General features: G+C 38.3%; 1 protein-coding gene across 2 annotated transcripts in view; it reads right to left on the bottom strand.

Annotated features, from left to right (window-relative positions):
• Nucleotides 1-26,482, bottom strand: part of Hsd17b12 (hydroxysteroid 17-beta dehydrogenase 12) — a 144,015-nt gene that overhangs the window by 77,470 nt on the left and 40,063 nt on the right. For both annotated transcript variants that reach the window (XM_004851999.4, XM_021264326.2), the window contains exons 2-3: nucleotides 13,682-13,728; nucleotides 11,088-11,163 (exon numbers count right to left, since the gene is read on the bottom strand). In XM_004851999.4, the coding sequence (XP_004852056.1) occupies nucleotides 11,088-11,163; nucleotides 13,682-13,728 (123 nt within the window). The remainder of the gene's footprint in view (nucleotides 1-11,087; nucleotides 11,164-13,681; nucleotides 13,729-26,482) is intronic.

Here is a 26,482-nt window from a genome sequence, read left to right as displayed (position 1 = left end):
AGCTGTAGAACAGCTACATTCGAGCAGCTGCCTTAATTGGAGATGCAGACCTACACATGCTAATTTGGCTGGGCCAGCTAATTGGTAGGTATGCACATTTCTAACAAAATATCCACCCGTATGACAGATGTTGTTCTCTGTCCGAGTAAACGACTGGTAACAAACAGTAATGAAGCTGAAATAAGCTACATTTGGTGAAATTATTTAGTTGGATAGCTTTACAAGAGGGTCCCACATTAGCTTAGAAAATTAGAACATGTGTGCCAGAATTAGAACATAAGCTAAATATCAAAAGTATCTTTCTGTGCAAGCTTATGACTACAATGAAATACCACAATAGCTCTGCAGTTAATAGCACAATACTTGCTAAGTGCCGTGGTCCTCTAACCCATGCCAGGCCTGGTGCAAACAAATGCAAAAAGATTGGGTCCTTTGCTGTCTTTAGAAATGGACATATACCAAACATGTACAGCCATGTGCAAAGGTAAAAATTATATTTACCAGGAAATCTATGATGGTTAAAAAGGGAAGAGAAGAGGATGCACCAGCCTCCTCTCCTGCCATGATGAAGCATAACAGGCACCAGATTTACTCTCTGGCCTCAAACTAAAAAGGCCTCAAACTAAAAAGTTAGATGAAACATATGAAAAAATGGTTTTCATGCACTGGACATCAGACAATGCAGGAAGTGATCCTCAGAGCAGGGAAACAAACGGGGTGACTATGTCTGCTCCAGTTGACAGCTTGGGGGGATTTTCTAGGCAGTAAGGAAAAGCAGAGGAACTGGTGGAGCTCAGCAGTGCCCCTGACTTGAGGAATTAATACATGCAGTATTAAAAACATCAAAACAGTCATTCCATGTACAGCATATATGTTTATGAAAGTTACCTGGCATGGTGGCACATGAATGTAATCCCAGCTACTACAAGGCTGAGGCAGGAAGACTGGGAATACAGTGCCAGCCTGGATAACTTAGTGAGAGCCTGTCTTACAGTTTTAAAAAGGCTGGGGATGTAGCTCAGCTTTGCTTGGGTTCAATCTCTAGATAAATAAATTGGAAGGAAAGAAAGAAAGAAGGAAGAAAGGAAGGAGGGAGGGAGGGAAGAAGGAAGTACAAATTTTTTTTTAATTTAAAACCATTGACAAAAAGAAAAATCTTAAAAGTAATCAGTGGAGAGAGAAAAACCTGCACCTTCTAAGATGTTGAAAAGAACAGCATATTTTTAGTCAAAACAAAACCAAAAAAGAGCAAGCCAGAGGCAGTGTAGCAAACTCCTAGAAAACAAAAACCAAAACCTATCAATCTAGAATTTTATTTTATTATTATTTTCTTTAAGACAGGGTATTGCTGTGTTGCCAGGCTGAATTCACATTCCTCTTGCCTTGGCTCAACCTAGAATTTGTTACAAAATAAAGATTTCCAAAAAAAAGTTTTGCTGGGTGTGATGATACACATCAGTAATCCCAACACTCTGGAAGGCTGAGGCAGGAGGATTCCCCAACCTAGCCAATTTAGCAAAGCATTGTCTCAGTGTAAAAGCTTTAGGTTCAATCCCTAGTATAATCAATCAAGCAATCAATCAATCAAATAAAAGCTTTTGCAGAACACAAAAAGTATTACAGAAATGGGAGGAATGATTCTTGATTGCAATAATCTACACAAAGCAATGAAAAGCATAAGAAATGGTAATGTGTGTGTGCATATAAAAGATTTAAAGAATGTATAGCCAATAAATCAAGGGATGAAATAAAATGGAATTATAAAAAACATATAATTAATCTAAAAGGTAAGAAAAACTGAAAGGGAACAAAAAACAAATGAGATGAATGAATAGAAAATAAAGAGCAAATTGGTAATTTTAGCCCAATCCTATAAATGATGACACTGATTATAACTTGTCTGAGAACACCAATTATAGGGTAAAAACCATCAAATTAAATTTTAAAGAGCACAACCAGCTCTATGCTATCTACGAGAAACCCATTTAAAATGAAACACACATGCAGATTAAAAGTGGAAAGATAGAAAATAGATATACCATGCTAACACTAATCAAAAGAAAGCCAAGCAAAGTAAATTTCAGACAAAGATTTTAAAGCAAAAAATAAAGACAGCATTTCATATGACAAAGAAGTCAAGAGGACATGCCTCTAAATATTAATGCACCTCATCACAGAGAAACAAATACACAAATTATAGTTGGAGATTTCAACTCCCCTCTTATAATAATAAATGATAGAAAAAGGAGATGGAAAATCAACAAGAACATAGATTTGAACAATACTGTCAACTCTCCCTTTTAAATTAAAAAAAAGTGACTATTCTGAACAGCTTAGGGAGACTGGTAAGTACTTACTTAAATCTAAAGGAGAAAACTCAAGAATTATCAGTAACAGTGACATTTTAAATGTGTTGGCAACTTCAGAAAACCCATTCCTTATAGAAATAGCCAGCTCAAGAAGTGAGCTTAAGAAAATTCAGACATCTGGCTAGCAACTAACAGTCATTTTTAAATGCACTAATACAAACTTTTAAGACAATTTTAATCACTGATAAATAAATGCAGAACTATATAAAGAATCCAAGCTTCGCATAACTCTCCCAATTAATGTAAATCCTTGGCCAAATTAGAACTGGTTCAATAACTTTAATTTTAAAAACAGCTGTATGTCTTCCCTCTGATCTTACTACAGTATGAAATACAAGGGCAGTATAACATCTCATTCTTGGAAATTTTAAACTTTCTACATGGGCTTCATTGTTAGGTACATTACCATTGCTTTCATAAATTAACGTGATGAAAACCGATGTCTTTATCAAAGGCTTGACTCTTTGGAACTTCAGATGGCCCACAAATCATTTGAACTGAACAACTCTCCCCACCCTCGGTGGAGAACTTCTAAAGTCATCTCTTTGACAAACTTGGTATCAACAGTGATTCTGTTGAGCTCCAGGGTCAATCTAAATATAACTTCTGTGATTCTTAACTGACCTTAAGATATTAAACACATGACACAGAGAGTTAAATAATGAGGAATCTTGGTCACCTGGACAATTTCTAAAGATTAAGACTCATAAAGAAAAGTCCAGTTAGGGTGGCACACTCGGTATGGCCTGTGTGTTATGAGTAACAGAAAATAAAAGTATGTATCTTAAACTAAATTAGTAACTTGTCATCTAAATTTATATGTAAGTGGGGTATGTGAAATACATTGAAATGAACATAGAAAGCTTATGAATTAAATAGTCTGGAACCAGTTGTTGAGGAAAAAAACTGAGTAATATTCTGCTCCTTCAGTACCCAGCCCTGTTAGCAAAGGCTCCTGATCCTCTTAGAATTCTCACTTAGGAGCTTTTAGGTTTTCATGCTAACTTTTGTCATGCTACTGAATGATATTTTTAACAAAAGTTTCTCATTTCTGAAAAAGTTAGATTTTCTAATTATTGTTTCTTGCAGTTATGTTTTATCTTAACTACTGTCACTCTCTAAACCAAGACTGTAATCATCTCTTGTATTGTGCACCTATGACTTAAACATATATTTTGGTAAAATTACTAGTTTCCTGGCACCATTTTATGATTCTGTCTTCACACATCTGGGCCTCAAATTAAGAATAATATGTTAAGATAGACTTTACAAACAATCTTTAGTGCCTCCCAGGTAACCAACAGGTAGTACAATAGAGTAAGGAGGACATAAGGGATAACTAGAAATGCAATGCAGTCTCCATACCTTAATTAGCTCCACTTTCTTATAGGAGCTGTGCTGTTTATCAAGCCCCCAATATGGAGGAGCTATCCGATCAACAAAAGTTCAACATCCTGGTCAATTATGTATCGGCAAAGTGTAACTAATAAATAGGATTCAACCCCTGAATAATTCTCAGGATGAACAGAAACATATTCATGATCTTGTGCTAAGACTGACACAAAAACTGCACAAAATGCTGCTAAGATTATGTCTTAAGTATAAAATACTCTCTTTAAATGGTGATGATTTTATAATACACTTAGGGAAGTCCCTGGAGACTTTTCAATGCATTTAGTGTCCATAATCAGGTTCATGGCCTCAGGATAATCATTAACTAAATCATATTAATTAGTTCTAAATAATATCCCAATAGGGGATTCCAATCTCACACCGCTAATTACCATGATAAATTAACCATCAGTTTTTTCACAGGCGGTTCCTACTTTTCCTTCAAGGACCTAAAGTTCCTGGGCGTTAAGTTAGAGGTCAGAGAACCAAGTACTCAGAAGATACAGCAAAAGAACGGCCCCCGTAAAGGCTGACCACTATTAATGCCACAGAGAATCACCTTATGGGGCAGGTTTCCTTCCCAGGGTAACCCAACACAACTACCAAGAACAACTATCATATGGTACCAGAAAACTTGAGTCAGTATTTATAGGACTCCATATTCTCAAACTTTGTAATAACAAGCTGCTGACCAATGGAACAATAATTAAATATGTAAGACTGAATGGAACTGACCAGGGATATTTAATACTTCTTCTGAAAAGATATTTTTTCTTTCTTAATTTTTTTACTGACCCTCACTGTGGCTGGTTATACTTGGGCAAACTGAACACTATTTTTTGTTAAGTTTGTCCCTACTGATCCCTCGTAATTCAGCAAAAGTTTTCTCTGAGAAACTTTAACACACCTTATAAACTTTGGCAGGTCATATTTTCCAAATGAAGATTTTACTTTGCAACAATATCTCCCATTCTGTTCTTTGCCAGAGTTACCATGGCATGACCTCATCAAGCAGTAGAATCTAAGCGCTGGGGGCTTAGCTCAGTGGAAGGCGCTTGTCTAGTAAGGGTGAGGCCCTGGGTCTGACCTGGGCACTGAAAAAAAAAAGAAGAGAAGGAGGAGAGGGGAGGAAAGGGGAGGCAAGGAGAAGGGAGGGGAGGGAGGAAGTAGAGTACAGTAACACTGCATGAATTCTGCGATGAGCTCCTAACAAGACATCAGCGTCTGCCTGGTTCTCCACAAACATTCACTCTGGGGGAAAACAGTTACCACATAAGAAACCCAATTATACAGATGGCCGTGCTGGAGAGGCTATCGGAGCACTCTAGCCAGGAGTCCCAGCTAAGTCTAACCTTCCAGCCACCCTCTACCAGGGCGCCAGACCCATGCGAGAAGCCTTCTTGGATCTTCCATGCTGGACCATCGACAGAAGAATATTACTGAGTGACCTCATGAGGAATCAACGGATTATCCACCCAAGTCTCTAACCGGCAAAATCCCTAACTGGCAAACCTTGTGAGAATCTGGTTGCCGCTTTGGCTTAGTAAGTTTGGGGTGGTTTGTTATACAGCAACAGTAACAGGAACATAAATTAGTAAATCATTCGATAAACTTAAAGATGCTAATCATGTAGAAAATATCACACATATTGATTGGCCTTGTCTGCAAAACTAATCAGAACGATGACCAAATACTACACAACGTGTCTTTACTGAGTTTTTTAATTTTACATGGCAGTGTAATTACTTGCATTGGCTCAACAAGAATCCATCTTTCTCCTTACCAGGAAATAATTAGATAAAACAAATTTGTCACCATGTCCGTGCCAGAATTGTTTCATTTAATGCAAAACTCATTTAATTAGACACAACAGGCCTACTAGTAAGGAAAAAGGATTGTGTGCCCATGTGCAGAAACTGCTTCAAAGACCTCCCAGAAAACTACCCTGTACCTGCTCTGTGGCTCTCAGTCTATCTTATAGGCAGTGCAAAATGTCACTCTGTGGAAGGCTCAGAAGGAACACTGACAAATTTGATATCACAGAGAAAGAAGACACCTCCAGTTATAAGGCTATAGCCAAAACCAGAAGAGGCAAACTAAAAAGTGAAATGGATACTTTTCACCCTTACCCTGTTCTTCTGTTGACTACAGCCAAGCAAGATTTACATTTTTTAAAGCTTGTGTTTCAAGAGATTAAGCCATGGATTTACATGCCATCCTAAAGCTTTATACCTTAGGATAAATTATAAAAAAAGAAACACCATGGTTTGTTTTTAATCAAAGATGATCAATGTGCATCCAATCAGAATTACTGACTGCCACATAATAACACAAATTGCAAATATCACCACCTCTACCTTCTGTGAGCCAATAGGTTGTTTTGTAAACTAGTTTTTGTGTTGTGGTTTACTGTGAAGTCAGTCCAGCTTTCAAAAATCACCTAGGTTGTTTTTTTTCCACAAATCAAAATTGGCAAAAATGCTTAATATATAAATAATCCTGGCTGGCAATGATAACAAGTTTATTATATGTGTGATGACTTTCAGTTTGTCTTAATTCCAGTGGTGACAGGTATCTTTACAAAGAACTGTAAGGTCAGATCAATACACTTCAACTCACATGTACCAGGAGAGAACCAGAGAACACCTAGAGTCCTAAAAACTTTTCTGTCTTATAGTCACAGAACCCATCCTGCTAACAACAGATGTAAATGTGCCAGTTGCAAAATTAAACTACTGAATGGGAACCCATGAGACCTTGAGACTTGGAATGGGGATATCTAGGGAGCCCCAATCCTAAACCCCAAGCGAGCTGAGCCTCCCTTGACAGTGCAAATACAAATGGCCTGCTCCATGGGACTCCAAGGAGATTAGTCTTCCCTATCTGAAGACCCTGCCATCACATCACCGTAACAGGAGGGGTGGCTTTCTTGCAAGATAATCCCTCTTCTCCTCAAGTTCCAGCTCATTCATCTTTTACTGCCACCCACTGAGGCTGGATCACAGCATTTTCTGGGTCTGATCCATAAACTAATCACTTACACTCACAAAAATTGCAAAACTTGTTACTCTGTATTGGTAGAGAGAAATATGTGTGAAAATAGATTCTGTGAGTATTAAGCCAACAGAGTACAATACCAGAATAGGCCAAATTTTTGAACATGATTCATTTACCAGAGAATTCAGATTTAATGGCTAGGTCATATAGCTGGAAGGGGCTCCAGTAGTTAAACTGGCTGGCTGACTGAAACTTAGGCTCCATATGAACCTACATTTACCGAGACTGGGAGACCATAACTTCTCTCACAGAAGATAGAGGCAGGGATCCAAAGTCTTAAGGAACGCGGAATGCTGGAGTGGATCTACCATGTATAACCTACACGTATACCATTTCCCCACTGTTACCTCACCAAGAGGGCCTAGAGGGTACTCCCTTCGGCTCCACTGTCATTACCGGAGGGGGCTCCATCACAGGTCAACCAGTCATTATTCTGGCCCTTGTGTCTCCCTGCAGCCCCAAAATTTACCATGCTGCCACAAAATAAGAATCTCTTACTGTTTCTTTCACATTTCATGTTGTGTGTGTGTGTGTGTGTGGCACTTAGTACAGACTAGAATTACTTTGTTCTTATAAAAATTTGTGTATTTTTACACACATTTGCAGTACATAATGGTTATATTCATCACAGAGAGTTGGTACATGTACATAACACATCTTAATTCTTTTTATGTCTCTTTCTCTCCCTCCCTTCCTCTCTATCTCTTTGGTGTCTTTTTAGTTTTGGTTTGGTTTTCATTTTTGACCCATTTGTTTCTATTGTCTTCACTAGAACAAGGATGGAATCCAACTTGTTCTTCACTGCATCTCAACTGCCTAGCATAGTGCCTGGTATGCACACATTCAATAAAGATGTGTTACCGGCATAACCAAAGAAATGCAGAGTTAGTCTGTGTTTGTCAACATTAAATCTTGGTCCCTCCGGTCTCCTGGAGTAGATATATTCGTAAAAAATTATCCTCCTCAAGAGATTATTTACATCTCAGTTAAAAACCTGTTTTAACTTATAAGTCTACTGTGTATTTCTTCAGCTGATGATACGGTCTGTTTCTACCACCTTTCCTATTACATTTATATTATGCCCAGAAAAAGGTTTTTTTAGAATTCCCAACATAGGAAAAAAAATTCTTTTTAGTAAAGGTCAGTTCAGTGTCTTCACCATCTGTTCCTCCATGAAATGTCTGAACAGGTTCTCGTCTTTCTCCAGGAGCACATTTCGGCCAACAGTCACATGTCACTGACAGGTCCCCCAAGTCGAACCCCCTCCCAAGCAGACCCACTACCCGCATCCACAGGAGCACAGAGATAACAAGAAGCCAGCAGCCGCTCTGCTGCTCTCATCACCACCCTGTTTATCAGCCAGCTCCAGGTTCACCACCCACGCGACTCTAAAATTTCCCACCTTCTTTAGCAGTGCCCTCCTCCCCTACCTAAACTGCCCTATATTAACCATGGGCACCCTCCCCCCAGTGCCAATGGCCTTCTCGCCCTCGGCCCATCTGCACCCAGATGGCAATAAACTCATCACATGTTGCTTAGACTCTGCCTCCTCGGTGGTCTCAATCATGCCTCGGTCTGACCTTACAGTCACCTCATATCACAGGTTAACCAAAATTCTCAAATATCATTAAAGTATATCTTCTGACTCATTGAGCAAAGTGGGTACAAGTTGGAACACTTGCTGAGAGTGTCACAAGGTAACTTTCCTTACATCACATAGATGGTGGGTTCATTAATATCATAGCAGTTCAAAATTCAACATTTCATTTAATCCAAAGTTTTCATTTTCTGCTAGCATTTCTTTTACTTCTAGCAACTAGCAGTTGCTTTCATTAACTGCAAATTGCTAGCCAGGCACGGTGGTACACACCTATAATCCCAGCACTCTGGAAGGCGGAGGCAGAAGGAACACAAGTTTGAGGCCAGCCTGGGCAACTTAGCAACTTAACAGGACCTTGTCACAAAATAAGAAATAAAAAGAGCTGGGATGTAGCTCAGTGTGAAGGATCTGGATTCAATCCTCAGCAAAAGACAGACAGAGAGAGAGAGAGAGAGAGCACATAAACACATTTCTTTTCTTTAAATTTTATTTTATTGGTACATTTTAGGTATACAATATAACGACATTCATCATTGGAAATTTGCACCTTTACATAATCTCTCTTGGTTCTTATTTTTCCCCCTTCCCCTGCCCTCCCTTCAACCCCTCCATCCCTCCCTATTTATGAAGACTTTGTTTCCATTTTTTCATTTTCTCATATTAATTCCATTCCCTTCTTTCCTTTCCCCAGCCCTCCCACTTCCCTTTCCCCTCTGCCCCTTTTCTTCCTATTTCACATTATCTATTATACCTTTTAGTCCTTATTTACACTTTCAGTTTCTCACACTAGAGAAACTATTCAGTATTTACACGTGTGTCCTATTTATTTCACTTAAGAGTATCACCTCAATGTGCATCCATTTAGCTATAAATGTCTCTAATTTCTCATAAACACATTTCTATCACTTTAAGAGTTATATACATAGCTACAAATAGCCAAAGACAAAACAGTACTAAGATCCAAGCAGTATATTAAGTTCACCTATCTCAGTAACTACCTCATTAGTGTCATTACTTAATTCAAATTCACACCTCATCAAATTGGAAAATACTGTATGCCTTGGACCTTCAGGGTTGCATTTACAGAGCTAAATCTTGAGTGTTAAAATTCTTAAATGTCAAAAGATCTATTGACTACCTACATACCATATGTTCAGTTTTGTAAAGATCTGTACTCTTAAGGTTTCAAATATTTTTTGAAAAAAATTTTTACATACTTAATGTTGGGAATCTCCAATAAAAATCTGCTTTGCGAGGTAGGAGAATGTAGCACAAGGGTAGAACACGTTCTTGGCATGTAGGAGGCCCATTGTCCAACCTCCAGCACATACACACTAAAGTTGAAGCCCACCTACGTGTAATCTGTCCACTAGGACCAGCTGAGGTCTGGACAGAAATAATAACAAAAATACATCCCTCAAAAGGATGCTAGACAGACCAAAGGAAATGATACATGTGAAGGAATGAATGGATAACAAAGTACTACATATATGTTAGTGATAAGTGAAAACGTCAATGAAATACAGAAGAAACCCTCTCTCATCTCAAAGAATCAGGACAATGTGTGGGGTTCTCAGAGAAGTCAAAGCAAGGAATCGTAGAGATAAAATCACATTGCAATCACTTTATTTTAATTTAAACCATATGTAAATACAATTCATTCACCAACCTCTGAGCAGAGCCAAGACCTTGCTGGATCTGCAGACTGGAACTTCATAGTCTTTCTTGCATGTACTAAACCCATGTACCATTTATGAATGCAGTTTCAGTTCTTTTAAAGTGTAGCAAAAACCTCAATACTTACAAAACAATCTGAAAGCCCATTTCTTAACTCTTTATCAGCTTTCCAATATTTTACATTTGTTTTGGTCCCCCCTAATTTGACAGTGAACTTCTGAAAGAAATCACTTTTCTTGTACTTTGTTTGTCTGATAGCATTCAACATATGTTTAACAGAAATAAATCCCCTTTTCGTACTAATTTTTCATCATTTACGGAATATGCAATAACAAATGTATTCAGCATAAGTTTCAGAACAAACACATTGACTCTTAATAAGGAAACAACGTGTATAAGTAGGAGTACAGGAGCATCCTGTCCGGAAGCTGGGGACCCACAGTCAGCACACTGGAGACACCAGTCAGTGAACAGCACTGATCGAGTCATCTGCTTAAGTACACATCCATTAACAGAGTATCTGCTGTATTATAATTCAGGTCTCAAGCACAGCCAAGAACAAATTGTAAGAGTTTCCTTATTGCATGTGTACCTGCTACCTTTTTGAAAAAATCTTTTCTCAATCCTACATGTTTTAGTACATTTAGAAAACACTGAAAGCAAAAGATTAAAAAGTATTAAAGAAATTTGAAATGAAGCAACAGAAAAGGGAGCAGACACTTCAGTACAACATGATGAAGTAAAGACAATTCAACTCCTAACAGAGGACTAATTGAATCAGTAAGAGGCATTTTAAGAAAATTATAATAGAACCAAAATAATTTTTGAAAATTATTTTGAAAGATTAATAAAATTATTTAAAAGATGGTCCATCTTTAAAACATGCCATTAACAGTATAAAAAAGTTTTCTAAATGCTATCTGTTTGAAAACATTGAACTCAGATTAGATACATTCCTTTTGTAATCATGGGTGTTTGAGGTGAGAACTTACTTATCTCACTGGAGACCTGATTCAGTTTATCCTGTGATCTGCTGACCAGAACAACCTTCATCCCACGCTTTGCCAACTGAAAGAATAAGAGACCTGAGTCACACTTGTGCATTTTGTTTTAACACATAAATTAGATATATCCTCATTTTAAGAAAACCTGACCAGATGATATTTCAAATACAAATAAAAACCCAAGTGTCATGAGCAGGCAATCCAAATGAAATACCTGACAGAAAGAATTCCCCAAAGGATTATCTCTCTAAATCAACAACTTAAATCTCCAAGGGATTTAGAAGGAGGGTGACTTTTACTTTTCATTTTGGATCTGTGTATATTGTTAGGGTTTTAAATTTTATTAAATGTCTACTACTTCTGCAATTTTAAAACCTAGCTTCAAAAAAAGTTTTTGATGTAGACTGGATACATAAAACAAAGATCAGAGGATTGGCAAGAAAAGCAGTTAAAATGTCATCAATTCCTCAAAATACAATCTATTTTTAAGGTTTTATTTGGGCATTATACTTTATGGACAACCAAGGCAAACTAAGATGGTGAACTGTCTAAATGAATAGAAAAATTCCCTAAGAACCACCATCTGTGCCTCCACTCAATGATGTGTAAGTGTTGTACAGAATGAAAAACTTTACAGGAATGTACTGCTACCCCAGAGATATACAAATCCAGGACTAGAGAAACATTTGCACAAAACTTAGCCAACTGTTTCAGACAATTTATACATGAGCAATAAATTTGGTGCCGCAAACCATAAGTGATTTACTAAACTAATATTCCAATCCTAAATCCTAAAGTCAGTTCTTATTAAGTAATGAGAAGTACTGCAAATGAAGCTATGGGAGAAAATTTTTAATAAAAATAACAAAGGCTGGTAATTGGCTAAATTAATCTGCTATAAAACCACTGAAGAATCCATTACCCCATATTGATAGTTAAAAAAAATTTAACAGGCTAGAAAGAATAAGGAAATACCCTAACAGAAAAACACAACCTAATGAATGTAGGAGATATCTAGAAAAATCACCATTTTAAACAACTGTGGTAATAACTAGACAAAAAATTGTCAAGGGATCTTAAAAAGAAATAGACAGAAGATTCCTGGGAAATAGGATATGTATAGTCTCAAAGCACCATCCCACATATTTTTTATTAATTACCTTTATAATGGAGAATTACAGTACACAGCATCTTAATGAATTGTTTACCTTAACATAATCAATAATGGAACAAATGGACTTTGTGTACCTCCTGATAAAATTAACTCAGAAGGATACATATCACTTGCATAGCATTCTTGCTAAAAAAAATATTTATCCTGAAACTAATCATGAGGAAACCATCAAATTTAAATCTGTATATAAAACAATCAGCTAGGGTTTGTCAAATGTGATTGTTACAAAAGAAAAAAAAAAACTGGTATGGAATCCTTCAAGATTAATGAAGACTAGGAGATATAATAGCAACACAATGCACAGTCTTTAAGTGGATCTTGGAACCAAGAAAAAGAGCTATGAAGGCGGTAACTGGAAAACTTGCCTGTGGGATGTAGGTTATATCTTAGCACCACGCCAAGTGAAACTTTTTATGTGAGCACTTATGAAGGTGAATGTTTTAGATCTTAGAAGATGCACCCTGAAATACTAAGGGGCAAATTATCATGATGTCTAACTAATTTACAAATGATCCAGCCAAATAACAAAAACAATAATAATAATAGCAATAAAATAACTTAAAAGTGATAAGACGTTAGTGGGTAAATCCAGGTGAAGGGTGTTTGGTGTCCATTGTATTCTTCTTACAACTTTCCTGCAGTTTTGAAGTTCTTCACAATAAAAAGGTGAAAACACAAAAAAGCTGATTGAAAGAAAAAAACACCTTTGATAAGTACACAACAAATGAGAAATTCAATGCAGCTGCCAGAATATTCATGAAAACGGGGTAACACCTCTGCAGAGACAGACAGCACGGAAACGAACCCAGAGAGTACTGCCAGGGTTCCTGCTCTGTACAATGGTCTTCAAACTATCAGACTTTCTTAGCCTTTAACTGAAGTTCAGAGGACTTCAATCCTTTGCCTCAGTCTCCAAACACCTTTCTGTTAACCTCAGTCATTGTAAAAATGCTATGAACTACTCTGGATATGGGACTGCCTATAACACTTTCTATCTTTTGGATTTTTAAAAACTGAAGACTGTCCACAATTAAATGATGTAAAACAAAGTTATACTAAAATTTTTTTTTTTTTTTTTGTGGTACTGGGGATTGAACTCAGGACCTTGCGCTTGCAAGGCAGGCACAGTGCCAATGAGCTAAATTCCTGGCCCCAAGTTACACTAAATTTCTCACAATTTCAACTAACCAGCATAGAAAGCTTCATACTTATTTTCCAGACATTTGCTTTAAAATTTCTTGGTCACGTACACAAACTTGGTATTTCTCACAAGATAGAAATTTTTTAAAAATCACTGTACTATGCAATATTATATTTCTGATTTTAACTTCAAAAATCAAAACTACTATAAGAGATTATTCCATTTTTTAAAGTATAACAAAAAGAAAGATCTTTAAAAATCACCTACCTCTTCTGCGTATGATTTTCCAATTCCATCAGTACTACCTGTGACAACTAAAAAAGGAAAAATAGTAATAGTTTAGTTTAGAAACTACAACAAGGAATTGCTCATAGTTAAAATCCACCAATTAAATAAAAGAACTTTAATAATACTGTACTTGAATGTAAAAGAGCAATACCCGGAGCTTGGGTGCAACTCAGTGGTAGCATATATGCTTAACACACAAGAGGCCTGGGTTCTACCTTTGGCACCAAAAAATACATAAAAAGGCAATGCCAGTTGTTCACATGTAGGACTGAAAACCCATCGCAACAGCTAACATTAAAAAGGCTGCAATATCAAGGACGAAAAGCAACTGGAGCTCTCATACACTCTTGGTGGTACTGTAAATCAATACAATTATTTTGGGAAAACTATTTGACAATATGTCCAGAACTAAAGATACACTTACCCTAAGACCCAGCTATTCTGAAGAGACAGAAATGAACAGTGGCCACCAAAAGAATGTTCATTGGAGCTCTACTTATGCATAGTCAGTAAACATGTCTAAATATTAATTACAGGAGAATGAGTAAGGAAACTGAGAAGAGTCACACAATGAATACTTAGCAGCAACAAGAAAAGAACTACTGGTATGTACAAAGCATGAATGAATCTGAGACACCATGCTGAGTGAAAAAGTGTGACACAAAATTGTATAACAATTTCATTTATGAAGTTCAAGAAAGGGTGAACCTATTTATGGTGAGAGAAGTCAGATTGGTCTTCTCTGGGGTGGAGGTAGATGACAAAGAAGGGGTACAAGGGAAACTTCAGGGGTACAAAAATATTATTTATCTTCTATGTTTACCTCTGTGTGTGCAGGTACCTCTGTGTGTGTAAATTTATTGTATACTTAAAAACACACAGTATATATATTACATCTTAGTAAACTAATATTATAAAATTAAGAGTTGTAAAAAAACTGAACATGATTTAGTTTTTCTATGGGAAAGCATATTTCTTATAACCTCAAACACTTCATGTAGCAGAAACATTTAGAAATTATCATGGGTCAGGTACCATGGTAGCAGTATTCCATCTTACCTGGAATACTGGAGTCAATTGTGTTAGAAGTTCAGAGCACAGATGCCTGCTTCACAAGACTAGGGATGCCCCAAACTTTTCTCATTTATAGATTATGGAAAACAAGTTACAGTGTAACCTGTATGATTTCTTGTATTTGTCCTAAAACCAATTCTTTCAAATTGCACTGGCCCCTAATTTATTCAGAAATATGCCAAACACATCCCTATTCTTCCTAGCCACAGCTTTCAGTATCTCACAGACTTTCATCATGTCCCAGCTCAGCCATCATCGGTCCAGAATTTAAAAGTCCTATTTAGAATTAAAGTCGAAGCCAGGTGTGGTGATGCACACCTGTTACACTAACACCAGGGAGGCTGAGGCAGGGGGATGGCAAGTTCAAGGCCAGCCTGGAGGACTATATAGAAAGATGCCAGGAAGGGAGTCTGGGAGGGAGGGAAAGTCAAAAATATCCAGGGAACAAACCCCCATGTACCCATGGTTCAGCTTCATCAAAGATCAACTTGAGATTAATCTTGCTTCATCTATACCCCGCCTGCTTCCTCCCACCTCAGATTATTTTGAATCTCAAACATCATATCACTTCATCTATAAATAGTTCAGTATGCATTTGCTATCAAAAATAAATATAATGCCATATATATATCATACATATTTCTAAGATTATAAATAGTAATCAATATCTAATCAGTATAAATTTCCCCAAATGTTTCAAAGAACTTTTAATAATTTATTTCTATCAGGAGTCAATAAATTCCCTATTTCAAGGGAATTAACATGTCTACTGAATCATGAAATCTGTAAGTTCTATCTAACCCTCCCCTTATTCTCCTCCTCTCTTCTTCCTCTGTTTCTCTTTTCCCCTTCCCTTCCCTCCCTCCCTTTCTCACTCAATTTATTTGTTGAACATACTGGGTCATAGTTTTGTGCTGGCTTTTTGCTGACTGCATTCTGCTGATAAAATACAACATATTCCTCTGTCATCAAGTAATTAAGTATTGATACTTAATTTCAGGTTTGATTTTTTGGGTAAGTGATACTGCATATTGACACGAGGGCTACTTATCTTTGCCTTTGTTATATTAGCAGCCATTCATGATTACTATTGAGATCCGTTATTCACTAGGAATTCGAACTGGAATTCAATCATTCATCTTTATCTACTAGCTGGAATGTTTCCAAAGAGAATTCATTCTTATTAATTGGTCACCAAGATATATAGTTTGTACAGGATTACAAAATAAAGATTTGAGGTTTTTTACCTTTATCAGTTAAAAAACAAAAAACAGTTCCCTAGCATTTTCCAAAAGTAACCTATGTGTTTTTGTCATTGAAGTTGTGCACGTAAGAAACATCATTAAAGATTTAAACATCTTTTGTAGAACCCAGCTATATAAAAGTTAGCATCATATGAAGACTCCTCCACCCTCATGATCGAGGCAATAGTCCCTTTTCTATAATGTTTCATCGCCTGGAACACTATGTTTCTGGAGTGTTTCTGGAGGTGCAGGGATCCAAATTTTATCCTGTGCCCTCTTACTGACTTACTAATGCTTCAGAAGTGAAAGAAAAACATAGTTTTCAATTTTCTCCTTTGCATTCTCTCAATAAACTTTTCTGTTTTCTCCAAGATCGCACAACCTAACTCCTGTCCTTAGACTTCCAAAGCCTTGTTCAAGCTCTACCACCTGCTCTGTTCCAGATCACTCCAAGCAAAAGTGACCTCTCTCTTCTCTAATCTCCCACAAGCACTTTACACAGCCTTATGGCTTATGGCACATTACCTCTCCATCTTGAATTGTATTTCCTTACATCTACATGGCTTTACTCTTCCATCAGATGCTAGGCTCCTTGCTAGGTGATGTGCACAAGGCAGTGCTCAGTGGACATCTGCTGAATGCATGACACTCAGCAGTTAGTTTAGTCTTTTAAACTGCAAAAACACACAAGATTTAAGACTACTTTCCTGAGAACCTGGCTTCCCAAAGGTCTTTACTTTCTAAGTAGAGTATCTTATACTGTCCTGTGTTAAACACCTCTCAGCCACTCACCCATCTATTTACAAAGTCTCATGTAACCAGATTATTCTGTCCAAGCCTACAATTGGAGCAAACCACAAATATATTTACAGCAATGAACTGATGGCAATATTATTACATTTCTCACTTTAGGGGCTTAAAATCCCTTAACAAGAATATGCTCAAGAATTAAACTATAGTACAGTCATTCAATATTCTGCATCTATGATTTCTGGCTGGAATAATTTTAAAAGAATACAGAAATTCTGCTATGTGTTTTTCTGTTTATAAAACCGTCAATCCCAGGCTGACCTAAGATGGCATAGCATACTTTAAAACTAAAACCAGTCCTTGACAGCCCTGAATCTGCCAGGACTAGAGGACCTAAAATTTGCCTAATGGATATAAAGTCTTCCTTTTCTGGATTCTCCAGTTTTTTAGAATTAGTAGTGGGCAGTATTAGTGCACTGGTGCTACCGTTTGGATCTGGTATGCCCTCCAAGGGCCTGCGTGTTAAGGGCTTAGTCTCAAGCTTGGCATAATTGGGAGGTGGGTCTAGCGGGAGGTCTTTTGGTCACTGGGGGTGTGGCCCTGCAGGGGATACAGTGGTAGGACACCAGCCACTCCCTCTTCCTCATATCTGAGCATGATATGAGCAGGTTGGCTATGCCAGGTGCCCCTCCATGATGTGCTGCCCTCCCACCAGAAGCCTAGAAGCAATGAATCTACCCAAACATGGAGTGGAACCTCCAAAACCATGAGGCAAAATTAACTTTCCTCCTTATAAAGTTATTATCTTGGGTTGTTACAGTAATGGAAACCTGACACAACCAGCCAGATCCTCCCTTGTAGCACCGAAGTGCTCGGTCCTCTCTTGCCAAGAGTGCTCCTTGCTCACCTCATGACTGAGTATCTTTCATAACTGCCCTCAGCCACAAGGAGCTGCTTTACCACCCTTGGGAGCACATATCTAATGACCGGCCTACACTCAGGGACCTGGGGTGGGCTCCCTAGCCTCACTTGGGCATTTCTGAAGGGCCATCCCAGGTTCAAAGCTTCCAATGGCATCAGCTATGACCACTGCCACACCCACTGCACGGTTTCACTTCTCCCTCTGCTCAGCTGTTTCCTTCACTTCCTTACAAGTACTGCCCCAAGAACATTGCCAGTATACCCTATCTGCACACATCCAAGTGTCCAAATTTTTTCCTGAATGAACTACTGCAAACCTACAATCAAGTTTCTTCTTTTAAAAATCAATGTTATATATATATATATATATATATATATGTATATGTATGAAAGTAATACATGCATAGCTAGAAAAATAACGGAGTTGGAAAAGGTTTAAACTAAACAACAGCACTGTTTTACAACAGCTTTCTATGCCCTCACAGTCCATCTCCAGAAGCAATTATTTTTGTCTTTTCTTCTGCTTATATCTATTATGTTCTGAATCTTACATTTACACTGTTACCTCCTGATTGATGAGCTGTGCCTTACTTATTGGCTCACACTTGATGAGAATTTCTACTCCTTTCTTGTTCCCCATCCTTCCAATGAAGTTGTATCACAACATTCTGTCAACTGTGTTTTCATAGCTGAATAGTGTACATCAATTCTGACATTAACCATCAAGACAGTATAGAGTTACCAGTCACCAGAATGGTCTCTAACCAGACTGCCCTCACATCAGATGCCTAGTTCAGAGGTCCCCGGGCTACCTACACTTCTGACCTACTGGCTCCAAGTTTGAGGGTTTTCATACAATCCCCCTAGGCTTGATAATTCGCTACAGCAATTCACAGAACTCAGGATAACTTCGGTTAGTTTTATTCTAGAGAATGCAAATCAAGACCAACCAAAAGAAAAGACACATAGGATAAGATCAAAGCTTCCATGCCTTCTCCTCAGGGCATGGAACCAGGACAGGCACATCACCTTCCCGGTACATGGCTGTCTTCACTGACCAGGAAACTCCACCCAGCCTGACTCCAGAGCTGTAATCAGGTTTCATTACAAAAGCTGGACTGAATAAATCATGGATCACAGGAAAGAACACAATCTCTAGCCTTTTTCCCCTGCCCAGGTGCTGGGAGGGGAGGTTAATAGCAAAGCCTCAACCTCTAATCCCACATCTTTCTGGCATGACCATTCCCCATCTTTTTCCACTATGAGTCATTTCATCAGCAGACTACCAGAGCCCTTACTAAAGACACTCCTATCATTCAGGAAATTCCAAGGGTTTACTCTCCCTCTCAGGATCCAGACACAAGATCTACTCAAATTCTGTTATGCAATTATTGTGGCCAAATAAATGTATGATTCACTACTGAGCCAAATGGTAGACTATAATTGTGTTTCATTTCCAGTCAACTTTATATCTCTCCTGGACACAAAATGCTTTGCTCTTCCATTTGCAGTTTTCTTTTTGAATATTCCCCCATACTCTATCAACCTCAGTACAGTTTCCACACAATCAACCCATTCCTTTTCCTAGAGTCCCTTCTTCTCAGGGACCCCCAGCTTTTCTCCTGCTCCCACCTGGAATGGCCATTCTCCCAACCCCCTGGAACATCATCTTAGAATCCTCTCGGCCTCTCTATGGTGAAGCCATTTATTTGTAGATCTTGTTCTGTTTCCTCAGTACGGTGGAACACATCTGCCTATACCCATGAAATGTATGGAGACACATTTTTGTAAACAATTTTTAAAATAAGATTCTAACCTTTACAATACCTTTAGACTTACCAAAAAACAAAAAGTGAAGACAGTACAATATTATTTGCACTCCAAGTGCAATTTCTCCTATTCCTGACATCTGACATAACTCTGGTACATTTGTCACAATTCATGAACCAATATTGAAGCAACTAACTAAAGCCCATATCTTATTCAGATTTCCTTGGTCATTACCGAATGTCTTGCTTCTGTTCTAGGAGTCCACCCAGGATCATCATACTGTATTTAGTCATCATGTATTCTGCATATCTATTTTTAAATCTATATTCATCCCTCACACATTATAGTATAACTGGGTATAGAATTCATTTGTAACAAAACATTTTAGAGTATTCCCCATCATCTTCTAGCATGGACATTATTTAAAGTGCTTCACTGTTTTTATTTCAGACCATTTGTAAGGAACCTCTTTGTCATCACTGGGATTTTAGGGTTATTACTTACTCTAAGACTGTCATGGTAATACACCTCAGAGTAGGTGTTTTTCTACCAGTGGGTACCAGGCATTAATGGGCTGTAAAATTCATGACCTCCAATTCTAGGAAGTTTCTATGTTAATTCTTTGATAATATCTTCCCTCTTTATAGATGCTATTAATCAGAATTTGGACTTAACATTTTCTCTATTAATCTTAATTTTTTTTTGTTGTTCTACTTTGCTGTAAATCTTTTCAACTTAATCTTTGAAGTTCTTCTATTGATTTTTAAAATTTGGGTTGTCAATTTTCAATCTTGAAGAACTCGTCTCTATTCTGGTTGTTTTCTCTCTTACTATGCTGTTATTACAGATCCATTATCTTCTCTTACCGGAGGAGGTTAGTAATTACAATTTGTTTACATATTTATATTTCTTCTCCTTACATTCTGCTTCCTCTAAGTTCCTTCTTGATTGTTGGGCCTGACTTGTCTCAGAGGAATTAAAATGTTGCTAAGGAGTGCACAGATGAGGTGATTAGACTGTGGACTTCACTAAGGACAGTCAAGAGACAAACTGGAGAATCCACAAAACTCATTATCTGTCTTTTCTCTGGGACTCTTAAAAGCGTTCACTATGTCCAGTCTTCTGACCACTGAGCAGGTGAACAGTGTAAGGAACATGGCATTGGTTGTGTCAAGTATGCAATGACTTCACAGTGTACTGGCAGCTGAGGTGGGCAGTTTTCAAGAACTCTAAGAAAGCAGCACCCAAAGAAGCTGACTGGTTACACCCAGGAACAGATGGCCTGACTACTATAGCTGGAGCAACAGGTAAGACAAGTGGAGATTACCACAAAAACCACATATAAGGAAGAATGGAAGAGCTGTTAATCAGATGCAACTGTCTCCAAGGCATGGCTAAGTTTTGCTCACAGGCTGTGTACACTAGCAAGGGAAAGACTCTGCAGCCACTCCACTGGAGAGCGATATACTCTCCCACCCTGCCTTGAATTGGACCTGAACTTCTGTTCAATGAGTTGGACTCGATTTGGTCTCATATTCATATGAGTGACCAGGATCAGGACCTTCTAATTGCTTGTGTGTACCTTACAGAGTAAGGGGTCTATTGTGGGGATTGATGTGTGAATAAACCATGTATTCAAAAGACAGTATCTGCCACCTAATCTGTTCACGTCCTTTATTCTATTTTAAGGGTGCTCAGGACAGGCAGCTATTGAATTGATTAAACTTTTCCTCAACCTCTGATCTTTCCCCTCTTCCACCCAACTTCTCTGAGCCTCCAGCACATCTGGCTCATGCCCAGCCCCACACCTGACATGTCCAATGCCTGTGCTATACTGAGGTCCAAAGGACAAAGGTGCGTGTCCCCTCTATGAGCACACAGGCAACTGCTCTGTGAAGCTGGTTACCACTCCTTTACCTTCATTTGTCATGACTGCAGGTGATGGATGACAGATGTTTCCTAGTGTCATCCAGATGGAGCTTTCCTTTTCCCATTCTTCAAATTTTTAGAGAGGAAATGCAAGAGATCAAAGGCCAAAAGCATTATTACTTGGTCATTTTAAAACTGAAAACACTAAGGGTCCTCTTAAACATATTATACTAAAGTAGACTAACTTTTGTTGAGAATGAGGTACTGGACAGACTTCGCAGAGATTTGGCTTTCATAAGTGTAGCTTAGTGGCAGAGCCACCGCCCAGCATGTAAGAGCCCCTGGGCATGATCCTCAGCACTCACTACAAACCTCTCTCTCTCTCTCTCTCTGGCGCGCGCGCGCGCTCTTTCTGTCTCTCAAAACTATTACATGCATGACTATGGAGAATGTGGTGACATATAAGATCCACTTCGAGCATTTTATTTCTATAAATCACTCATTTCATAATTGGGATTTAAGGGCAGGGGATTTAGCTCAGTGATGCTGCTGCCTGCCTCGCAAGTGCAAGGTCCTGAGTTCAATCCCTGGTACCAAAAAAAGAAAGACAAATAATTGGGATTTATAATATTTGGCAGAAACAATGACTGAAGTATACAGATATTTAACATTTACCTTGTGATTTTTTTAGATAAAAAATATCACTTTTCCAATTTTCTAACATCTCACAACCAAATCTAATGCTGCACAGTTACATAAAAGTTAAATATTGTGTGATAAGTAAGGTTTTTTTCTGAGAAAACAGAGAAGTACAAAAATTATTTATGGGAACAAAGAATTAAAAAATAAAATGGGAAACCCACAGTTTTTCCTCCCTACCTCTACAGTAGTGTCTGCATGATCTGACTAGTTTCTTCTTGGCCTAACCTTGTCTCTCTGTGAGAACAGGAGTGGAGCCTAGAGACTCTTTTCAGTCAGGCCGACCACCACCTGGATCTAAGATGGCTGTCAAAGTAGCCTCCAGACCTTCCATAAATCCCCCCTGCATACTAACTGACACATTTCCCACTGTCATGACAGTTGACGACTTCCATGACAATGACAGGAAAGAATTATAAAAGCAGTGAGAAGAGTAGATTCCCAAATTCCAGAAAATCTCTGCCCATCCCCCCAAATTAATATTCTTTCCCTCTATTAGTCTATCTTTGCCCTTCATTTCTTTAGCTATATATCTATAATGTTCCAGATTCCAATGGGTTGGTGATTTGCAAGTTTATTTCCCACTTCTCCTACTCTTGGACAAGAATAAAAGTCTCCTTTACTCTCAATCAGCACTTGGGCTTGTTATTGTTTCCATAATTCCAAAGGGAACCAGTTGGGGTATTTAAAAAAAAAATTGGTAACAGTACAAGTAGCACTACAATGGCTGAGCATCAAGGAACAAGAATCATTTCCCCATTATTTACAATAACGTACCAACAAAACCAAGTCAACTTTAGCCAGTTATAAAAAGAAAATATTTTACTCTATGAATGTGGAAAAAATAAAATTTATTTAAGATGGGGGGTGAAGCAGGAAAATAAGGATTGTCTTGCCTTTACTTTTAAAGACATATGCTTTGCCTTAAAGCTACATTATCTTCCATCAATAGTGGTGGAGATAGTAGCTATTATAGTATAGAAAATCTTTCAATCAAGTTCAACAATTTTTTATTTTTACAAAATAATAGTGTGATTCTGCCTATGAAGATGACATTCTCTGGGGAGTCAACACTTCATCAAGTTTAGGAAGCTAACCAAAGCATACCCACCTTAAATCAAGTGTGTTGGTGGTTGCTTCTAGAAGATTAGAGAAAGAAAAGAGATTATTTTATTCTTTTTACCATTTGCATTTTTTAACCATGTATATGCATTGCCTTTCAAAAGAAGTCCTTTCCTATTATGCATGGAACAATGGTGTAAACTGAGCCAGCAAACTCCTGGTCTACCCTAACTTCCCCAAAATCAGTGTTTCTAAAGGTCACTCAATACTTGCTTAAAACAGATCATTCTTTCTCAAATATAACAGAAAACTTGACAGCTGATTACTATTTATTTGATTCCTGTAAAATACCATCAGTTTCAAGTAAAAGAAATAGTATAAAAATATATAGAGAGAGAGAAAGATTCAAGATCCATGGTAGGTAATGTATTTGCAATAACGTACCAACATAACCAAGTCATCTGTTAAACTTCAGTTATAGATAGACAGATAGATAGATAGATAGAGAAAGATTTTTTTTGGTACCGGGGATTGAACTTGGGACCTTGCGCTTGCGAGGCAGGCGCCGGGACCACCAAGCTAAATCCCCAGCCAATAGATAGATTTTAAAAGATTCATCAATGTAGTAACTAAGATCACCTCTTGGTATACAGTGATCTAAGCTTTCCTACCCTGACAGACCAACTTTCAATAAAATCAAACAATGACTATCTTCCAAGTCATCCATATTAGAAGTACTATGTGGTTTTTGTGATTTCTTTAAATGAAAAAACTAAGAATTCACAGCCACACTAACGAGGAGATACAAAGTACAAAAACTACCCTCAGCACCCACACTTTGTGGGTCAAATGCACGTGTCTGTCAGAGCCTAGTTGCCTTCCTTAATAACCTCCCTTTCCTTCCTTCTTTGCAAAAGGAAATAGTTTTCAGCTCAGCATATTGTGTTCTGGAATCTTTATTTCTGGGAATCTCTATTTTCCAACTTCCAAAGCAGCTAGGTGTGGCTATCTGAATAAATTCTGGGAAAAAAATGCAAGCAGTGTTGTGAAGGGCTTTAAAAAGATTGCTTTGTAAAGGCAGCTGACTGCAGAGACAGGCCCCTTTCTTGCCCTTCCTCTGGCCAATTCTGAAGTGACAGTTGTAGACCCAGCAGTCTCTTGAACCATGAAGCACCCATAAGGGTAGAAGCCTCAGAGGGATCAAGGTCCCTGGTGACACCACTGAATTACCACGCCACTTTTAAACCAATCATTTCCTTCTCTTTACTCATTATCACAGAGAATCAAACATATACAAAAGCTCTAGTCCATAAAGTGAGTGAAAAATAAACATCTATTGCTCATAAAAGCAAGAGTAAAACATCAGTAAATTATGAAAACAAAATACTATTTACATCATTATAAGAATATTTGCTCAAGGTACATCATTGATACAGTATTATCCAGTTAATTCTCACAACTACCACCCCAATCCAAGCTATCACCCCTACACACAATGTGACCTGTGCAACGAACCTTTCAGTCCCTTCTCATTCAATTCATCCTGCACAGTCGATCTCATTCCTCTCCAAGGAGTGACAATGTTTCCCTATTGCTAGTTACAGAAAACCTGAAACACCAATCCATTCTTCCTCCCACTGCCACCACCTGAAGCTCCCATCATTCATCTCCCAGAAGAACTAGTGCAAAAGCCTTCTAATCCACTTGCCCGATACCATCCTTACTCCTCTCCAATGCATTCTGCACACTATAGCCAAAGTGAGCACTGCAAAGTGCAACTCTGAACATCATCTCCCTGCCTAAAACTTGCAGTAGCTTCCCAGCACCCTTACTCTGCACCAGGTCTTCTATGAAGTGACCGTACCTCCCACCACCTTCTGCCTCAGTCACACTTAAATGATTCCTGCTCCTCCAGGTAACACACTCTCTTCACAAATGTTCCTTTTACCCCCAGTATACATCCTTCTACAGTTTGAATTTCTCCTTTCCATAATTTGGGTGCTGAAACTCAATGACCAACATGATAATAAAAAGTAGGCCCAGAGCTGGGCATGGTGGTGCATACCTGTAATCCCAGCACCCCGCGAAGCTGAGAGAGGCAGGAAGAACCCAAAATCCAGTCCAGCCTGGGCAATTTAGCAAGAATCCATCCCAAAAAAAAGGGCTGAGGATGTAGCTCAGTGTGAAAGCCCTTGGTTCAATCCCCAGTAACATACATGCACACACACAAAAGGTAAGGCCTTTAAGAAGTATTTAGGTCATAAAAACTCCTCCCTTGTGCGTGGAATTAAGACCCTTAAGGACAAGCTTCACACTGCATGCAGCATTTGTGCAGCCTTCCTGACCTTCTGTCTTCTGCCACGTGAGGACACTGATTTCCAGGGATACAGCAACAAATCGCCATCTTGGAAGCAGGGCACTCAAGAGAATCTACTGGCACCTTGATCTGGACTCGCCAGTATCCAGCACTGAAGATAAATGTCTTTATAAATTTATAAATGTCCTTATAAATGACCCAATCTACAGTATTTTGTTAGAGCAGCACAAATAGAGACAAGCTCCTACTAGTGTTTCCTTATATTCTTGAGGTCTTCCCTTGAACATCTCTCCCATTATCCCTTCTTTTACTGCTAGACTAACTAGGGACCTCATATCTCTCTACTCATCCGGACTCTATACTTCCCTTCATGGCATTCATCACACAGGTTTCCAGGGCTGGGGATTTAGCTCAGTGGTTGTGCTGCCCGCCTCGCAAGCACAAGGACCTGAGTTTGATCTCTGGCACCAAAAAAAAAAAAAAAAAAAAAAAAAGTAACAACAAAAAACTAAAAGTAGAAATTCTATTTGGCCAGGGATTTAGCTCAGTGGTTGCACCGCCTGCCTCGCAAGCCCAAGGACCCGAGTCCAATCTCTGGTACCAAAAAAACACAAAACCATCACACAGGTTTCCACGGAGGCAGGTCTGGCAACCACAGTCTGACTGCTAGGACAGTGCCTAGCAAAAAGCAGATGATTAATGAGATTTTGCTGAATGAAAGATCATAAATGGAAAACTTGCCTCTTACAATGCTACTCATTGCTTTATCCAATCCTTATATCTATATGGACACACATATATATATAGATGGACATATATATATATATATATATATATATATATATATGCACAACCCCATATATTCTTCAGCCCCTCTTGACATCAACCCAGAATCAATTATCTAAAATGAGATTTTCAAAAATGTGAGAGAAGTTTAACTTATTTATGATGAACCTGTAGAAAGATACTTTCAAAGGATTCTGTAGATATCCTGGAAATGAGTTGATTTTCAATGCTGGAGAGAACCACTTTGCTCATAATGTGCTAGGGTGGTATGAAGTGCAATAGTCCAGA

This window comes from Heterocephalus glaber, unplaced genomic scaffold (genome assembly GCF_053883595.1).
Source record: "Heterocephalus glaber isolate CG9 unplaced genomic scaffold, H.glaber_assembly_v1.0 deba00000594, whole genome shotgun sequence".
In the NCBI taxonomy this organism is placed as follows: domain Eukaryota; kingdom Metazoa; phylum Chordata; class Mammalia; order Rodentia; family Bathyergidae; genus Heterocephalus; species Heterocephalus glaber.
This window is presented reverse-complemented; position numbering and strand designations above follow the sequence as displayed.